Source organism: Etheostoma cragini, chromosome 10, assembly GCF_013103735.1.
Source record: "Etheostoma cragini isolate CJK2018 chromosome 10, CSU_Ecrag_1.0, whole genome shotgun sequence".
In the NCBI taxonomy this organism is placed as follows: domain Eukaryota; kingdom Metazoa; phylum Chordata; class Actinopteri; order Perciformes; family Percidae; genus Etheostoma; species Etheostoma cragini.
The window spans coordinates 1,974,849-1,994,468 of record NC_048416.1 but is presented as its reverse complement, the minus strand read 5'-3'; the positions used below and the strand labels follow the sequence as shown (position 1 = coordinate 1,994,468).

At 40.8% G+C, this 19,620-nt stretch overlaps 2 protein-coding genes across 5 annotated transcripts in view; one reads left to right on the top strand and one right to left on the bottom strand.

Moving 5' to 3' along the window:
* The first annotated feature begins 637 nt into the window (after window positions 1-637).
* Window positions 638-13,078, top strand: zdhhc2 (zinc finger DHHC-type palmitoyltransferase 2). Of its 2 annotated transcripts, XM_034882929.1 has the most exons (14): window positions 638-1,028; window positions 4,574-4,600; window positions 6,149-6,243; window positions 6,943-7,063; window positions 7,170-7,239; window positions 7,350-7,382; window positions 7,967-8,087; window positions 8,639-8,677; window positions 8,837-8,969; window positions 9,524-9,650; window positions 10,935-11,027; window positions 11,544-11,659; window positions 12,607-12,687; window positions 12,792-13,078. In XM_034882929.1, the coding sequence occupies exons 1-13, from the start codon at window positions 902-904 to the stop codon at window positions 12,645-12,647; spliced, it is 1,143 nt and encodes a 380-aa protein (XP_034738820.1). In that variant the 5' UTR covers window positions 638-901; the 3' UTR covers window positions 12,648-12,687; window positions 12,792-13,078. The 2 variants fall into 2 exon arrangements, with proteins under 2 accessions (XP_034738820.1, XP_034738821.1); XM_034882930.1 differs by lacking the exon at window positions 8,639-8,677 and having other exon boundaries at window positions 639-1,028.
* Window positions 13,079-15,049: 1,971 nt separating this feature from the next.
* The window catches only part of cnot7 (CCR4-NOT transcription complex, subunit 7), a 7,276-nt gene continuing 2,705 nt past the window's right edge, over window positions 15,050-19,620 (bottom strand). For all 3 annotated transcript variants that reach the window (XM_034882931.1, XM_034882932.1, XM_034882933.1), the window contains 3 exons: window positions 16,956-17,100; window positions 16,681-16,791; window positions 15,050-15,543 (listed from right to left, as the gene is read on the bottom strand). In XM_034882931.1, the coding sequence (XP_034738822.1) occupies window positions 15,412-15,543; window positions 16,681-16,791; window positions 16,956-17,100 (388 nt within the window). In that variant the 3' untranslated portion in view covers window positions 15,050-15,411. The remainder of the gene's footprint in view (window positions 15,544-16,680; window positions 16,792-16,955; window positions 17,101-19,620) is intronic.

The following is a 19,620-nucleotide window of genomic DNA, read 5'->3' as shown; positions in this document are numbered from 1 at the left end:
AAAGTTGACTTTTTAATTTTTTTAAGGTGCATAACATTGACTAAAGTTTCGATGTAGAATTACATCTTCACCAGTCTTTGGAGAGAATGGGCCGTAGCAGGTAATATGTGAAATGTGACAGTTAGTGTTGAGCTTGGCAGGTGAGCTTGTACAATGTGTGCTGCAGTATATGCAGAATATTTTGCAGGTGCTGTTGGGCGTGAAGCAGCAGACCCAGGTGCAGACCTCCAGCTACCTAAACTGAAGGTAATGAGAAAACCTAATATGCTATCAACACCTCTGACACAGGCAAACCATATGCTAAAGCCAATCCGACCAGTAGAGTTTGATATTGCCACATACCACATACAAAATATAGTATAAGGAGATATAGTATTGAGAAATATTTGGAAGAAAAACACTTCTTTTTCTTTGAAAAAAACAAATTGTGCTTCATCTTGCCTTTCTGTGCAATTAAACACAGACTCAAAAGCATTCAGTGCGTGTGCTTCTTACAGTCACTGGAATGAACTTATTGAACCCATTTGCTCGCGCCGGAAAAAAATATGCCAGGCTTGCAGCATCCCGCGCGGACGTCATGGCAACCTGTGGGGAGGCCGAAGGGGCGGCGCTGACTCTGCGCGCGCCTGTGCATGTGTGAGCTGTCTGATGTTGTGTTGTAGTCTGTACTAGTGTCTGAACAGGACGATCAGAGGGGAGCAGTGCGGCAGCAGCAGCATCAGAGGCGGACTGGGGGGCTAGGAGGATGCGTCTGAGCTGTGTCCATTAGGCTGATCAGAGCCGGAGCACCGACGCAGTGACAGTCTACAGGAAGACACGGGCACACACATTTAGACACAGAGAAGGAGAGGGAAGTAGAGTAACACACGGATGCGCACGAGAAATGATCCGTTCCTAGACTATGGCACCGTCGGGCTCGCGTAGTATCAAGACGGGCTGTCAGAGAGTTTTGTACTGGATCCCGGTCCTCTTTATTGCCCTCATAGTGGCGTGGTCATACTACGCCTATGTGTTGCAGCTTTGCATCGGTAAGAAACCAGCTGTCTGGGTAGCATGAGGACGCGTCTGTCAGACTCTGGGGCATTTAATGCTGGCAAGGCAGCATGCGCACGATCATAGGCTGCATGCATGCCTCGATTCAGCTCTTTGGCTCACCTTTCTTCAGTTCCTGCTTTGTGCACGTGTGTGTGTTTGTGTGCGCGTGTGTGTTTTGTGTCTGTGTCTGTGCCTCTGTGAGTGTAAGGGAAATGCCTCTGACTGGTGTGTGTGTTTGGTGATAGGGTGGGAAGACATTTGTATTTCAGTTTGTGGTCCAGGCACGCTGTGCAGAGGGCTGGCTTGTTGTTTATGCAGTGTCATATGTCACATGGCAACCACAGTTGAAGCAGGAATTGTCAGCATATTGTTAAAATGAAGTGGCAATCATGTGTTTTTTTTGCATGAAAATGTTTTTGCTTCGAAGGAGCGTTTATGATATAAGGGCCTACATTTTTACAGGGTATACAGAGTAGGATTAGAAGATTAGATTTATTATTTGATTCCACCTCTACTCTATCAGCACTATCTTAAAGACTTACTGTAATGCTTTAGGCTCATGTCACCTTGTTTCAATTGCCTCTCCAAATCCTCCAGCACCACCACAACATCACCACCAGCATTATCTTTTGAAAAGAAGTCTGTAGCCTAATGGTATTTTGAGTCAGGCCCCTGCAGCTGCTTAGCGTTGGATGATGCCTTTACAGACAGCGAGACTTGTCGGTGAACAGTGAACACAAAGTTGACCTGGATAGTGAGTAATGGTTTCTAGGATGTATCAGAGGACTCTCAGCAGCCGGCTGCTCATGTGCTCCATTTGGCAGCTTGTAAGACCACTAGGAAAGCAGATCTCCTCTGTCAGAAAAGGAGGAAGAAATTGAGACGGTTTAATGGGAACAAACAGAGGAAAACACAGGGAAGGGAGGGGTTGTTTCTCAGTCTGATCGTCTCCAGATGTAGCCAGACATTTATCCAGCTTTAACTGAAAGGGTACACCGTTTTGTTCGTCTTAACACTTGATCATTTGTGATGCCATGTCACTGGATTTGCCAGCAGGGGAAGGGCCAGTGGGGTGGTCAGGGGTGGCACGCCCCCCCCAAAAGAAATTTCTGATTGGCCCCCTTTGGTGCCTCCATACCAGAGTCCAAAGGTGATAGATAATTTGCTTCTTAGTACCATGGATGGATTGTAGGTTCGACAAAGAGATGAAAAACAACCACATAAGGATGCAAAACAACCATAAAGAGATAAAACTACAATCACAATAAGATGAAAAAAATCACCAGAAAAGGACACAAAGTGACCACAAAAGACACAAAACAACCACAAAGAGATGCAAAAAGAACAGAAAGGGATGCAAAACGACTAGAAAGGGGTGCAAAATGACCACAATGGGATGCAAAATGAGAAGAAAAAAAAAACAGTGGGATGCAAAAAGAAGACTATAAAGAAATGCAAAATGACCTCAAAGATACATAAAACGACCATAAAGAGACAAAAAACGACCACATAGGGAGGCAAAATGACCAAAAAGAGACGTATAAGAGACCACAAAAGGGGGCAAAATGACCAAAAAGAGACGTTAAAGAGACCGAGTGACACAAATGTCCACAAGGAGATGCCAAAAGAACACAATGAGAGGAAAAACAACCAAAAAGAGATGCAAAAAGACTACGTAGAAAGAAACAAATACCACAAAGGGACAAAAAAATGTCTGGATGTCTTGTTGCATTGTTGAATGGGGGTCTAATCTACTCATAATTGATCCATAGCTGTAGACTATGTGGAGTTAAAATAAATAACAGCTATTTATTGATATTATTTTATATTAGAATATTTGAAGTTGTTCATTTGACATTGTTGGATTTCTTTGATAATTTGAAAAACACATACAACATTGAAAAGCAAGTAAATGCAATGACCAACATTAAACATCACAGTGAATAAATAAAAAACAGGAAAGTTTTCAGGCTTAATTATTACCACGGCTGTTTTACTTTGTCACTTTGTATACTTCCTGCTTTGCCCCGAGGAAACTTTGCTCCCGTCATAATTACTCCAGCTGCTCGACGGCACCGCCACTACAAACGTAAATATTAGTCATAATTGCTGCTTGAATTACTTATGTGGGTGTTTTTCAGGAAAGGAAAGTCTCGTGGGATAGCTATGTCAAAATGCTTTTTTGCTTTCTCAGTCAAAAAAATCATACCAAATTTGAATTGAAATGGAAAATTCTACATTTTAGTTTGCAACCATTTCTTTTTAGGCCACTTTAAACATGCTCAATGAAACACTCAGTTTCAGATTTGGGTGCAGAACTGTAGACACAAAGAAAAAAGATGTATTTTGTATTTGTATTGCATTTTGTATGTATAAACAATGTAGATAATAATAATGTACAATTTATTATTATTATTATTAGTAATGCACCATTCATTATTCCCGCCCCTCTCAACTGAAGAGGGCAGCCAGCGCATGTCCCCGGATGAACCTTAACAGAAAAGCAAAATCACTGTTTCATTTGACACCACCTTGTTTTGCATCCAGTTGAACAAGAGCGACATTGTGATGCGTTCGAGTCCCATGGGACCGACAGATGAAAACAGCAGCAGCAGGGCAGGACAGTGGTCGCTCGGGGGCCGGCATGTGCTCTGCAGACAGACACAGAGACAGTTGTGTGAAAGTATAGTCAGCTGATACCTCTGAGTTAATCCCATTGTCTGGTTTACATAACTCACCCTAAGCAATCTGTGGTTGACCCACTTTCTTTTAAAGCACTGGAAGTTGTCTTTTAAACAGTTTGTCCTTTTTCCAAGATTGTTAACCATTTGGAATCAAGTGCTCTTTGGCTTCTTGAAGTCAAAATAACGTGGGAGTTTTTTTAGCAAGAATGTAATAAGGAAAAGATAAAAGGCTGTACGGCAGTGACCATCTTGCTTTCTTTGACACATTAATTTACATCCCTGCACATACTCTTAATCACACATTCACTTATGCTTCACTGTCAGACTCTGGGGCTTTTAATGCTGGCAAGGCAGCATGAGCACGATCATTGGCTGCATGCCTCGATTCAGCTCTTTGGCTCACCTTTCCTCAGTTCCTGCTTTGTGCATGTGTGTGTGTGTGTGTGTGTGTGTGTATAAAAAATTGTCAGCTAATATCTTCCAACTGGCCCCCACTTGCCCTCTTTTATCCCGAGTCCAGATCTTTAGGTACATGTACATTGAACCTGTGCAGGAGGCTCCTTGTTGTTGTTGTTTTCAATGCCTTTTGTCAACGCACAGTAAGGCTTACCTTTATGAGAGAAATAATACGTCAAACTACAGTAAATGACTGGGAGTGTGCTGTTTATTGATTTTCCGACTGGTGTGGTAATAAGGGTTTATTTTGTCACTTATGCCCATTTGAATTGACTCTCAGTCATACATCTATCGTGCTAGCTAGAAATGTTTCCCCATGCCGACTTACACAGCATGGTAGCATGTGTTTGACCTTCTTTAATCAACACAGACCTGACTGTGTCTTTTTCATTTTTCAGAGTCTATTGAAGACACGGGACAAAAGGGTGAGTGTTCTTAAAGGGTGTTTAACATAAAGATGATCTTCAACTGTTCTGCATCTGTTATGTTGAGTTGAGTTTCAGCAAGAGGAGGTTTAGCAGCCTTCAGCCTGGCAGTGGCAGCCCACATCAATCAGCCTCTATCAGCTGGAAGTGCGTCACAAGATTTTCTTTTCATAACCTCAGTTACATGTTTAAATGCAGGCTTTTAGTCAGTGTGTTGAAAATTCATTATTAGGAATAACCCCTTGACATGTAACATCTTGGTTTCAAGGGAATTAGCAACGAAAGTAATACAATATACTGTAAGCACAATTAGACAAAAGATTTAATCAAAACAAAAATATTAAGATAATTAAACCAAACCAATTGTGACAATAATACTAAAAGAAAACAATAACTAGCTAATCATAAGACACAAAACATCAGGAGAGCATACTCTACAACAGATGAAAATAGATCATTCATTCATAGATTATATAATTATGTAAGTATTTTATGTCAGTGATAGCATTAAGTCATATTCCAATAGCTTTGGACATAAAGACTTTGGACTCTGTGAGAGTAATTGAAATGTATACATGCATAGTCTATTAGAAACTGTACTGAGAGGAAGATTAGTTTTTGATGCAGCCTGATATACAACATCAGCATAATCCAATATTGGTAAAATTAGTTGTAGCTTTTTTAACAGTAAATGAAAAGCAGTTCCTAGATCGGTAAAGAACAACAATACCAAGGTTCATTTTCTTCACAATATAATTCATATCATAGTCTAAGGCCCGGGCGTTTCATGTGCCGAACTCTATGGAATGCCATACTATCAAGACATTTCAGATATTAAAAAAAACGTATAAAAAAAGGGGCCAATTTGACCCAAGGACAACACAAGGGTTAAGCTAATATTAGAGTGAAATTTGTTCTGTGCGTATTAATATATTAGCTGCAAGCTGTGTTGTAGGGTACTCAAATCAGACTGCAAAGTTGATTTAATCTTTAATATGTTTAATATGTAATAAGTTTTAGATGTGTATAATACGGTATTATCCGCATTAAGCTGAACGTAGTATTTAGAACAAATTGAGGGAAGGTTATGCGTGAAAATGGGAAAAAGAAGTGGACCAAGAGTTAAGCCTTGAGGCCCGCCTCGTTTTTGTACTAATGTTTCAGATTTGCTTCCTTGTCTGTGATAACACATCACAAAATGTTGTACAAATCAGGACCAAGGATAACACCAACTCAGTTCCTCTGTAAACATATTTACTACATAAATATTTGTCCCACCACACAATTAAAAACATTATTATATTCTGAATCTAAGTCATGCTAATCTGAATGCCGAGTTTATCGAGTTTTTGTAAATTTGATCCTATTTCTTTATTTCTTACACTTTTTATATTGAGCAAGTGTGCATAAAATAGTAAAATATACCAATTAAACACTGATTTTTATATACAAATTTGTTCAGTGAAAGGAAAAAATGATGAGTAAATGGTTAAATGCACACCACTCATTATAGATGATAATGACTTGTTTATGTTGTTCTGATTCCAGTTATATACTTGCTTGTGTACCATGTCATCTTCATCATGTTTGTGTGGGCTTACTGGCAAACCATCTTCACCAGGCCCATGAACCCCCTGAAGGAGGTGAGTCTGTCTGCTACACAGCGTTATTGTTGCCTGCATGACGAGGCAGGGGGGGCTGGGCAGATGTAGGTCAAAGTCTCTCTGTGTGATTGTGAACGCTGCATTTAAACTAATAAAAGTTTCTAGTGGATGTGCCTGGAGCACTTGGCTCTGATCCTGACCACAGCACTTCAGCTCTGCAGGGTGAACACACGCATGGATACATCTTGAGAGGACACTCAGAAAAAAAAATGCTACCCTTGAATTTTAACTGAGGCAAAGCCAATAGTCGCCTCATGTGAAAGCTTTGGTTTTTGAGATATGATCGCTGGATCACTCGAGGTTTTGGGATTGTAATAAAAGTCATTTCATGTGTGCTGTGTTGTTTGTTAGCATCAGAGTTATTTGTTTCCAGTGTGCAATCATAAATTGCCTGAGTGGCTGAAAGTAATATTGCGGCTCTGTGCTGCTTTGCTCCCATTTGCCTGCTGGGGCAGAGAGAACCAAAACAAATGGAAGATACAGAAATGTACAGCCTACTGAGCTGCAGCTTCACAGTGACAGACATCACTGCATTACTGATACTAACACAGCTTGTAGCTTATGTGACAAATAATTTGACTCTATTTTGACAAAAATCAGGTTACGATTCATTAGAAGTAAACAGCATTGCTTGCAGATTAAACTCTTACTAAATCGTAGGTGTTCTGCCCCACATAGTTTCACCTGTCCTACACTGACAAAGAGCTGCTGGAGCGTGAAGATCGGGGGGAGTCTCAGCAGGAGATCCTGAGGAGGATAGCCAAGGATCTGCCCATCTACACCCGCACCAACTCTGGAGGTACAGTACAGCACACACTGTCACTGATGCAGAACAACAGGAGCTGTCTGTAGACTGGCATGCTGCTGCTGACGGCTGTGTGATTGAATTGGCTGTGTCTCCTCAGCAATCCGTTTCTGCGACCGCTGCCAGCTGCTGAAGCCTGATCGATGTCACCATTGTTCAGTCTGTGATAAGTATGGCTCTCTGCTCACGCACCTATATAGAACAGACCACACAATATATTGCATTCGGGCAGGCAGAGTAAGATTCAATTACTCTGACGTCTGACCCTGCTGTGTTACAGATGCATCCTGAAGATGGATCACCACTGCCCATGGTATGTACTGACAACAGGCTTTTCACTAAATGAAACTAAAAAAACTTATTTACCACTGCACTCACATTGTATAGGTATATCATCGTTATTATATGAATTCTTTTTCATTAGAGGCCCCACAGTATTCAGGCTTCATGGTTTCATTGTTTTTTTTGAGCACCACACTGCCCAGTCACATTCCTGTTCACAGGGCTCGTGAACACACATCACATGGGAGCACAAAGGGCTTGTTCACTGGGCACATGTTGATACTTTAACCTCTCATCTTGCCACATGACACATTTTGGCAGCAGAGGGAGACAAAACAAATCAGACTCCGGTTGGTGTCATTTTTGCTAACCATGATCAGGTTTTCTGCTCTCTTTGCAATAATGTACGAGAGAAATTCATGAAAGGAGCTGAATATAAAAAGTCATAATGAGAAGTGCCATTTGCAATAGGTTAATGTTCTGAATATTGGCAACAGGCGCCTTAAAATAATCTCTTCGACTCCTGTATCTTTGCATTTAGAAAATATCTGAACGTGTAGTAATGAGAACATTTGGCCACACTGACCACACTGCATCCTTTCATCCTTGTTGCAGGGTGAACAACTGTGTGGGATTCTCCAACTACAAGTTTTTCATGCTGTTCTTGGCATATTCGCTACTCTACTGCCTTTTTATAACGGCTACAGATCTTCAGTACTTCATTAAGTTTTGGATGGTAAGTATTGCTTCCTCAACAGTTGCATGACATGATCATTGCTTGTGTCTTGCATATATTTTAGTTCATGCATCTATGTCTTTTAAGGGTGACACCAAATATTACTATTACACAATGTGATCTAAGGAGCTGGATATGACTGTTAATCTTACAGTGTAAATGTCACAGTGTCTGAAAATGTGGTTATTAAAAAAAGGATAATTCCATTTGGGCTACATAGGAATGCAGAGAGACAGATTTTTTCAAATTCTTGCTGGGTTTTCCCCAATAAATCTTGATATATAGCCTATTGTGGTATACATATTAACCGTAGAATGTACAGTACATATTACACTTAGTTATATACATGCTATATATAAAATATATATATAAAGTATGATTAAAAGTCCACTCATGTGGACAAAAATCAAGTGACGGTCAAAAGACCCAATTTAGGGGCTGGTGTGTTGGGTTAGCACAAAATATCTCTGATAAATCTGAATGGACATCTGAAGTCATATATATATTCTGTGTTGAATACGTGGTATTTGATTTTTTTTTTTTCTCACAAGGCTGGAGGTAGAGCACATTTCCGTCTGAGAGAATATCTGGTACGAACCAACCAACTAGTTAGTGACATATGAGATAGAAACAACTTAATGAGCTCCCATAGAACCCTTGAGTAGAAATCTCAGATCCCACTCAGTCTCAGTGTCTCGCTCAGTTGTTGTGCAGTTGTGTTGATTGTTCGGTTGGTGTTTCCCCCTCAGAACAGCCTTCCAGACACTCAGGCCAAGTTCCACATCCTGTTCCTCTTCTTCTCGGCCTCCATGTTCTCAGTGAGCCTGGCTTCGCTTTTCACCTATCACTGCTGGCTCGTCTGCAAGAACAGATCCACCCTGGGTAGGTGGCGAACTTCAAGCCTACATGTATGTGCGTTCTGTCGGTGGATGCAGCGATTCCTGTGTACAGCAGCTCACTCAGCCCTGTGCCTCTGCTCTCAGTCTGCTTAAAGGGTCGTTTTCGCACTAATGATGAACAGTCATTCGCTGTCTTTTTCCCACCATCGGTTCTCATCAGCGCAGCGATTTGACGAGCCTTTCTGAGCCGTTATCAGACGGAGCCGTTTCTCATTATGTGTGCACAGTGGCACACTTTGTCTGTGTGTTAAGGAGTGTGGATTATCCAGAGGAGTATGTTACAGTGTAACGCAGAGACATAAGGCTCAGGGCGGTAAGCTGCTTAGTAACAGACACTGCTCACACACGGTGGCACAGGATCAGATCTGCTTTTCCTGAACAACAAAGACACTTTCATTCAGAGTTGTTCCTTTGTTGCAGCCGTTCATGTGTTGACTGAATGAGCTCCTGTCTGACTAATAGATTACACACAGACTGAGATCTCCATCTTCACGTCTGACTGACTGACTGAATTCTTCTCCACGTGTGTTACCTCAGAGGCTGTGCGTTCTCCAGTGTTCCGCCACGGCATCGATAAGAACGGTTTCAGTCTGGGCTGCAGTAAGAACTTCCGCCAGGTCTTTGGGGATGAACTTAAATACTGGCCGATTCCTGTTTTCTCCGGGTAAGGTTATTATTATAGGCAAAGACAACCAGGAGAAAATCCTTTAAAAATATCTATCAAATGCAATTTATATTTATAAAGAAAAGAAGCATGCGACTTGAGGAAGGACAACTAAAGAAACAATCCCATAAAGCAAGTCTAGTGTTAATTATTTTTTATAACGTCCCCCGGCAGGTTGTTTGACAGTTTAAGAGCCCTGATGACCTGTCATTTGAAGTCTAGAGTAAAGGACAAGCAGGTCAAAGACTTCAGGCTCTGTTTGAAGAACCACAAGTCGGTGCAACTGCTACGACAAGTCAAATATGGTGTCTCAGGCACTGGTCAATTGTACATAAGCACATTATGTTGATATGTAATGCATTAAAGAGGACATATCACAAACAAAACAAAAATCACTTTTTCAGTGCTTATGCACATACGTTTGGGTATATTGAGTCGGGCTGCCAAAGAATGTGTTTTCTGAACATCAAAGCATGTTCTAGTAGAAACCGCTTACAAAAGACTTCTGTAGTTCTCTCTCTCTCTCTCAAGGTGTCAGAGAAGTGTTAAATGAAGAAAGTCTCTGGGCGTGAGAGCGCGCTGTCTCTCCGTTAGAAACAACATGGTTCAAAAGACGGACACGTCTCAAAGGGGACACGACAGCATTACAACATGTGTCCTCAGGGAATTCATGCACACGCTTCAACAATTAGTAATTCATGCTGACAGAATGAATACTATTATGGATGTACAATACATGCAGTTCTTTGTCAAATTATGGAAACGTAAACCCTGTTTTTTTTACATTTTTTAATATGTAGGCCTATAAACAATACATTGTTGATGCAGTGACCACATTTCAGGTTAATATTCTGCAAACCAAAACCACTGTCATGCTCACCCATGCAACATTTCCAAGTGGAAATAGTGACATTAAAATATTTAACGTAAAGACTGTGTAACTTTCTAAAGACAGAATAACACAATCCTCCTCTTAGCCGCACATGCACACTGGGAGCTTATGGTGGCTAATCCTAGATATTGCTGTATATGTATTTCCAGTTCCCTTCCTCTACTTATGCTACTATGTTTTAGCTTCGACCTTTATCCCACAATTGCCACTGATAGCCACACATAGCTGCAGTGTATCAAAAGGTACATCTTAGACATAATCTACACTCTGTATTAGCCATCATTTCCACAAACATAGCCTACAATAAAAAAAAAAACACCCAACATGTAATTCACCTACAGATGTATTATCTGCTAGTTCTTTTTAAACATCTTTCTACTGCGGCTTTCTAGTTCAGGCGACGGTTGCTCGTTCCCGGCCTGTCTGGTGAATCTGGACCCGGAGCAGCCCGGCTCCCCCACGGGCTCCAACCCCGCCAGCAAGGGGTGAGTCGACTGTTTCAAGGAAACAACATGGTCTACACAAAAATGCACACGCACACAAATATACACAAATACCTGAACACAAAATGCAACATAGACACAAAGATACGCAAACAAGAGTGAAACGGTAACATTAACTCCCACTGTGGGGGGTTCTGGCAGTCCACAATATGGTCAGTCCAACAGTAATTATTATTATATTACATATATATATATATATATATTACATATACAATACTGATTTAAATATAGATGTACAACTGAATTATAAAACCTTGAGACTATTGATAGTATAAAAATGGCTGACTATATATTGTAACAGGATACATGGAACAAAGAGCTGCCTAACAGTTGAAAATATAGATATAAATATAAATAATACCCTAGATAATATAAGTAATGGAAAATGAGCCACCTCTGTGGTAATAAGACTATTCTATTTCATCAGAAATACTCCTCAGTGGGTTGATTCCTGGCTTCATCCCTGCTGATGAGTATTTGTGTATTTGTACCCTCCAGAGCAGCAGACGGCCGCCAGTTCCCCTCCAAGCCGCTGAGGGAGTCTCAGAGTCGGCTGCTCAGCAGCACCCCCTCCTGGACGGAGAGCGACACTGCAGCAGACAAAAACAACAAGGGTAGGAGCCTGTGCATCCATAGAAATACATGGAATCATGTTCTTTGTAGGCAATGGCATAAATATATATTTATATATATACAAAACTGCAAAGAAAAACAGTAAAACAAAACGTTTAAAAAACAAGTAAAGATACGATCCTACATATACAGTATATATAGTTTTTTATTTTTTATTTATTTCAAATTTAATTTGATGTCTGCTGTTTTTTTGGATTTATTTTTCAACAATGTTACTCTTGTAAAGCGCGTTATGACTTTGTTATGTAACCTTAATTGAACATAAATATTATATTATGATTATTATTATTGTAGTGGACCCTATGAGAAATCTATGTTCCTATGCATGAAAATTCACCAAACTTTGCACAAAGTCCAGTGCCGTGCCAAACTTAATTCATTAATGAATAGTCCTGATGGTGGCGCTACATCATCCATCTCCTACCACATGTTCTGATCTGTTCATACCAAATTTTGGTAACATATATAACAACATTGAACAATATGTCAAAAAAATTGAGCCCACAGTGCATTAAAACCTTTTAATGCATACAGTAGTGTTTGTATTTCTTCCAAACTAAATCTTTGACGTTTAAAGAAAGAAATCCAAAACACTCGAAGATGACTGTAGATTATGTGTGCAAAATTACATAATTAAAAAAAAGTTGAATGCAAAATAGAGCATCTTCAAACATTAGCCTGTCATTTATTGATCGTGTGAAAGTGAATGACAGTCATCTCTATGTTGTCTTAACCAAATAAACAAATTCTCTGAATTTTCTAGTGAGAAATTCATATTTACAGTAGTTTAAAATTCTGTATTTTCATGCAATCCTGCCCCTTGACCAGTTCTAGTTTAGGAAAGTCGTGTTATTGAGTCAACTTCAGTCGAGCATCGCTGCGGAGTAGCCATCATTATTAATAATATTATTTTTATGTTTTTGTTCAGGTGCCAGTAACCCAGGGATGACCATAGAAAATGAGGCATAACCTGAGTTAGAGATAGAGGTGACACCTTCAACCCAGAAAAGTGAGTTTACAGTCATAATATAGACACTATCCACATATTAGTAAGATATATATATATATATACTGTACATATGTATAACATCTATGGTGTGTTTCCTCCAACAGGTCGATTCCGCCCCCTCCTCAGTGCTGTGCCTATCAGAACGTGACGTGGTTGTGACATCATCAGTATTTGTCGTTTTCTATACTTCACCCTGCTTCTAAAAGGTTTACCTGACTGAGTATCAGCAGAGACAAATTCCTTATCATCAGAATTACTCTTATTGCTATTGGCAACCATTTCTGCTGCTATCTGAAACTATTTGGGCTTCAGAACAACTTGAAATAGCATTCCAACCTTCATATTTTCTTTTGTTTGTACATGAATTTGAAGAGAGCAGTAACGGAAGAGGAACGTCACAGTTCACGTAACAGAAACTCTCCGAATTATCTACAAGTTTTTTGGTATTTACGTAGCTTAGCACATAAGCAAATGTTGTCATAGGTTTGCCAAATGTTTGCACTTGAAGTATATAGTATTAGGTGTTAATGTGATGTGATGTTCCTTTAGCCGTTTTGTTCCTTTTGGGGGGGGGGGGGGGGGGGGGACGTTGATGCATGCTCTCATCTCAGGATGTCAACACAAACACACCTTGCTGTAGTGAACTGTACAACAATTTTACCTTTGCTTGACAAAAAAAAAAAAAGTAGTCATTAGTAAATAATAAGGGCTCTTCTGACTCGTTATAGCATGAGTGAGGATGTTGCTGTCATACTTAAAAAAAACGGAAAGCTGGTGCTGCTCTGTGCTGCGTGTCCCCCTGCCAAATATCAACAGAAACTGGTACACGTCCAACTGTGTGATGCTGCAGATCTGTTCGCCATCAAAAAGCAGACAGTTGAGTGTTTTTCTAGCTGTGGATTCACTGCAGAGCAAAAAAAAAAATACTGAGATTCCAGCTCCAGCTGCTTTGTACAATATATTTTCACCTTCTGAGGATTCTGGCTGGAAATCAAACCATCACTGAAAATTAGTTGGTAGAATGTATGCTCGTCTAAAAAAAAAAAGAAAAAAAAAAAAAAGGCTTCATTGTGACAGTCAGTCTCAATCTATATTTTTCTATTCTTCGGTCTGTATGACTCGAGACAATATGGATGTGTGAGGCAATGTATTGTACAGTTGTAATGCCTTATAAGAATAAAATACTCCTCTTCAGCCTCCTTATTCAAGTCTTTCGTTGCATTGAGAAGAATTCGGAGTCACTTTAAGGGACGTAATGACAAGAGCGTATAATGGTTGAAAAGTTTCTAGCCTTTATTTACAAAATGATCTAAAAACAATCCTCTTGTATATTGCATATTCTTCTTCTACTCCGGTACAGTGAAAGATGCAGCAGAAAGAAAGAAAAGTGTTCCAGTTCTCAGTCTCAGGAAGGTTGGGAAGTCTTGAGCCTACGCTTCCACACACACACCTATGGAAGTTCAGGATACGACTAGAACAACACAGCGTTTATTCAAACGTTTTAGTACATGCGGTACACATACTCTTCTACGCAACATGAATAAACTAGAAAGCAATACAACAAAAAAAGGGCCGGAACCACAAGTGGAAGAAACTCAAAAAGGTGCACGTTAAAACTCAACGTTTTTCCTTTGAGTAAAAGTTTTGTCTTTTTTTATTACAACACTAAAACTCTACAAAAATGTTACACTTAACCTCAGCACGTCTCACAGCAGGCGAGTGTTTTTATACCTTTTTTTTTTTTTTTTTTTTAAGGTCTGGTGAATTTGGTTGAAATAATTGCATAAAACGACCAAAATAAAAAAGACCGTGTGGAGAGGCAATGCATCTGTGTATCAATGAGCATGTTTACATGCACAAAGAATCCATATTCCTCCAATGAAAAGCATTTACATGGATCAAGTACAAACTGTACCTTATTACCATGAATTCAAACAGGAAAAACTAATAGTAAGGAGGAAATTAACCTTGTATCCCATCCACATACTGAACAAGCAGAATGCACCACTTTGTTAAAGGCTTCTTTTTTATATATTTATATATAGATATATATATAAGAAATAAATGAAAAAAAAACGAATGAAACAGTCATGTGCATGTAAACGCGGTGACTGACGGCTCCCTTTGACAGAGGGCGGGCACACCGACCTGTGGGGTCTTTTGATGTTGACCGCAGCGGCTGCTCAACGTCAGATAACCAGCATAATAAATTAAAGTGTACATAAAAGATAAGTATGCAGCTAGTATTAAGGCTGAGCGTGGTGAGAGCGGTTGTTGTGTTAGTAAATGTTTTATATGTTCACACTGTAAAACAGGAACGTAGAGAAGGCAACAAAGAGGAGAGAAGACACCAGAAACCTTTTTTTCCAGCTTTCCATATAAAATCAAGTTAGAGCTTTAAAGTGCAAAACATGTCTACAGAACATTTTAGGAAAACTAAAATCCCATCTTTCCAAGCATGTTAAATTCAAGTGATCCAAACCAAACAAACACACACACACACACACACACACACAAACACACACAGGGCATGTGTGAGGACAGCTGTGATTTCGGTTTTGTCTTATTAAGTTGTCTACAGTGAGCAGAGCCTATGAGAAGCAGCTTGCTGAATGATGTGCGTATGGTTTTGTGTTCTTCCATAATCAACGTCATCTGTCTGGCGAAAGCTTGGCTTCAGCGCCGCGCCTGATTGTGCACGTGGGCGACTTTTCGGAAGGGGTGTCACGACTGCGGCTTGTTCGCCTCCTCTTCGTAAGCGTTGCCGGTTCCGTTCTGGACGTAGGCGGAGCCGGAGCCGAGCCCGTACAGGTGACCACAGTACTTCGCATCATCAATGTGATCCTCAAAGAACATCTGTGGGAAAGATAAGAAACAAAAAAACAGAAGACTGAGAACACCCAATGGCACGTTAATTAAAAAAATATTAATAAATGCGTCTTTCCAGTCTCATCCTCTGGAACCTATCATAGATTTACTGTATGCTTATGCTAGCATCATCACGTGACATAAAGGCGTTGGGCTGTTTCCGTCCAGCTGCTGCTGTTAGAACTGCTGCACAGCAATAAAAATTGAATTTTTTCAAACTGACAACAGTAGCTCTTATTTTGTGTTCATCTTCATCAGCAAATGGTGGCCTGTGTCCCCTGAGGAAGGCCCTTACTCAAGAAAATGTTCCATCTGTTGAAGGGAGAGCATGCTGTCACTCAGACAGGAGAGACATATGTTGAGCACAATTATGGAAAGAGCAGCATATTTGGCACCTGGTGTGTGAGGAACAAAAACGACGGACAGAGAGAGCAGCGTTCAAATGTTGTGATAGGAAGAAGAAGATTTCTCTCAGGCTGCGTCACGGATGGATTCAAGTTTTTTTTCTGCTGTTGAAGCCTTACAGTCCCCTTAGCAACAAGGAGTGAGGCGGGGTGACGTGTGTCCGTTGGTTGTCCGAGTTGACAGGACATCGTATTTCTGTTTATATTTAATAAGTCTGGCATTTTATCTCATATTTTGTGGCTTGTAAGACATGCTTGAAGATGGCGCCAGAGAATTTCCGTTTACTGTTGCCAAGCAACCAGGAGTAGGCTAGGCACGCCCATCGAGCGAGCGTGTGTCGCTCTCTTTTGTAGCTGATGTGCGACTGTAGGGTTAAAGACCCTAAAGCACGAGCAACGCTCCTCTCCTCTACTCATATTGAATGTACTTTTTCATTTTCACATCAATTTCAGCATTTAGTGTCATGACCTTTTGTTAGTTTATGTTTTGGTGTGACTTTGGTGTCTTAACAATACTAACTAACCGATCTAGACAGAGGTAGACCAGTAACTCCTGTGTTCTGCGAGGTAAAATTACAAGTATTTGTCAAAACAGTGTGCTAAAACTGGCTAAAATACATTTATAGTAGCAGCTCAGCTACTATATTTATTTATTATTTATTGCTCAGCTTCCGTGCCCCGAGTTTCACCACAACGCTTCTCTCGGACTTGAAGAGCCTACCTCTCTCATCTTGAAGAAAGCCATGCCTGTGAGCAGCGAGTCCGAGCCGGCCTGATGCTGCGGTCCGATCCTCTCCAGCTCCAGCTGCTCAGCGACCTCCTGCAGCCCGCCCTGAAAACAAAACACCGCCGGTCACTCAAGACGCACGCGTCCAGTCGAGGTAAAACCTGAGGTCCGCGCTCACAAGAGATCACAACAGACATCAAGGTGTGATGCTTTGACTTAATAAAACAGCAGATGCTCTGTGCTACCTGCTGAAATATTTATTGAGGTACCTTCAGGTTTTTACAACTCTTCATGAGGTACTTGACATCATAAATGACTGGAAAGTACAAGCGAAGAATCTCAAAGAAGTCCACCTCCTCCTCAGGCAGGTTAGCGTTGGACAGAATCTTGATCAGGTATCCAAAGTCATAGCCACTACAAAACACATACACACAGACACACACATACACACCTTTTAACCAGGTCTTAGAAAGAGCACACACACAGCAGGAGGTTGTAACATCCAATCTGCCACATGTGACACAAAGGTAAAAGAAAGACAGGCAGACTGGCTTTCTTGTTCTTATGCCTGTACTGCACATGCAAGGGCAAATAACTACCTAGAGCCACTGTGTTGTCCCTAAACCGCTCTTGTAATTCGGGGCATTGATTTTGCTACAAGTGTCCTAGTAATCAGTGACTAATAGGAACTGAAAACCACATTCACAACAACAATTATCCGATAAGTAGGGCTGTCAACGGCAAACGCATCATTACTGCGTTTACACGAATACGTTTTAAAGCCTTTTAACCTTTTTTTAAGCTAACACCGGGTCCACGACGATGACTACTATGGATTGAAGAGACCTGGACTGGCACCGGACCCGGGGACCCAGCGAGTACCCCGAGCCAAAAATCAAACACAGCTGCCCCGTGCATCAACAGTCATTTGGGGTCGTCCACACAGCGCTGTCCATATTCCATCTGTGGACAATGTTGTCAACAGCGTATCAACTACCATCGCTAACGACGGCTTACATGGCTAGAGCTAATTAAACCAAGAAAATCTGACTTGGAAATGGAACTGATTCTACCCACGGCGTCAGTCCCACATTTGGCTTCCCAGTTCCAAGGTACATCTCTCGCCTGCGTCCAGGCGCCGTCTCACGCCCTAACCTCTCACTCTCTCACTCTGCCGTTCTTGTGCAAGTGTGACGTCACGACGGAAACACCGGGTGTTTTTGCAACTTCAGCGTAGAGGATTGCGATGTTTATTACTACTTCAGTAATATCTGCTCCCCCTCCTGCACACAGCGGCAGCCTTCGGGGGTGCCCATTGTCGTGACGTGGGAGGTGGTGCTGTGGGTGGGACATAGAGTCAGACAGAGTGAAGACTACAGAGAGAGAAGAAAGAGAGAGAGGCCGTCTGCATAATTTAAATGATGTTATAATTTATGCCGTTTATTGATCCCCAGCGGGGAAATTACAATTTACACTCTGTTAGTAATCACACTGTAGAGGGAATTATCTTTACTGGACATTATGACCGGAGCACCGGAACAGTGTTTACCGGAGGTTCTGGACAATATTTGTCATCGTTTTGTGGTTTTTGACTTCCAATAATAAATATATGCCTACAAAGATTTGAATGAACAGGCACTACCCGTTCCCATGCTGATAAGAATATTAAATACTTGACAAATATCCCTTTAAATGTACATTTTTACAGATAATAAATGTGAGATTAAAGTGCCCATATTATGAAAGAAAAAAGGAAAATCACTTTTTTCTGGGATTTGGGGTATTCTTTTGAGTCTCTGCACGCATACACACTTGATTAAAACCCACCCACGCTGTTTTGAGTGAGATCCGGTTTCTGGATGTATCGTGGTCAAAGTCAACAGGGCCGTCTGGGTCATCGGTGTGTGCTAACCATCTCAGCTAACACCAGATCAGCTAGCCGTTTCTCTAACTTGGGACAGGGTCAGCCGGGAGACTTCTTCTAAACGAGGGAACACTGCCAACATTATGTGGAATACCCACAGACAAGGGACATGTATGTAGTTCCATACCATTCTTTTTTAGATTAGGGGGAAATGACGTGTGTTGTTACAGTGTTTTACCATCGAGAACACGGTGGCTAACCACTAGCGGCGCTAGCTTCTAGCGAGCCGTACCTAGCTAATGAGCATGTGCGACTCCCAACAAAGATGGGACAGAACTGAGATGTCTCACTCTGTAGCTAAAACCGAGAGCTCAACACACAGGGTAAAGAGGAGCTGCAGCGCAGTACAACAAAAATGTGTGTGTTTTTTTTTTTTAATTAAACCACATAAACCTATTCTGGTACACCTCTCATAAATACAATTATGAATCTGAAAATGAGCAAAATATGGGCTTTTTTTTTTAATCAATTGACAGCCCTTCTTATAGGATTTACAGTTAACTACAAAATCACTTAATGGAAATTAGAATGAATTAAAGAAACAGAATAAAGAAAATAAAACTGAATAAACAAAAATATGACAACAAATGATATAGATAAAAACATGACAGGAAAGCCTGTTGGTAAAGGTTCAAGTACCTGCAGAGCTGACAGGGGTGTTTCAAACCTTAGCTTTGTTTATTTCCCAAAGCCGGGTTATCTTTAGCCTCAGTTTGCCAGGGAGACACCGTGGGAAACTGAGTATGAAATGAAGGTGTTAAGCAGCAGATTGGAGAAAATACTGGTATAAAAAGAGAGTTGCTAGTCACTGGAGAGACCAACATAACGAGTGTTCATTATACTTGATGAGAAAATTTAAAAATGTTACGTTACGTAACATCTTGCTTTAAATATATATATAAATGAATATTTAAACAAAAATGGATGATCAGCCATGTTATGAGCGTTGGCGTTGCATAGTCTGTCCACCAGAGGACGCTCTACAACGTCCCTGTTAGTGATGGCGTTGC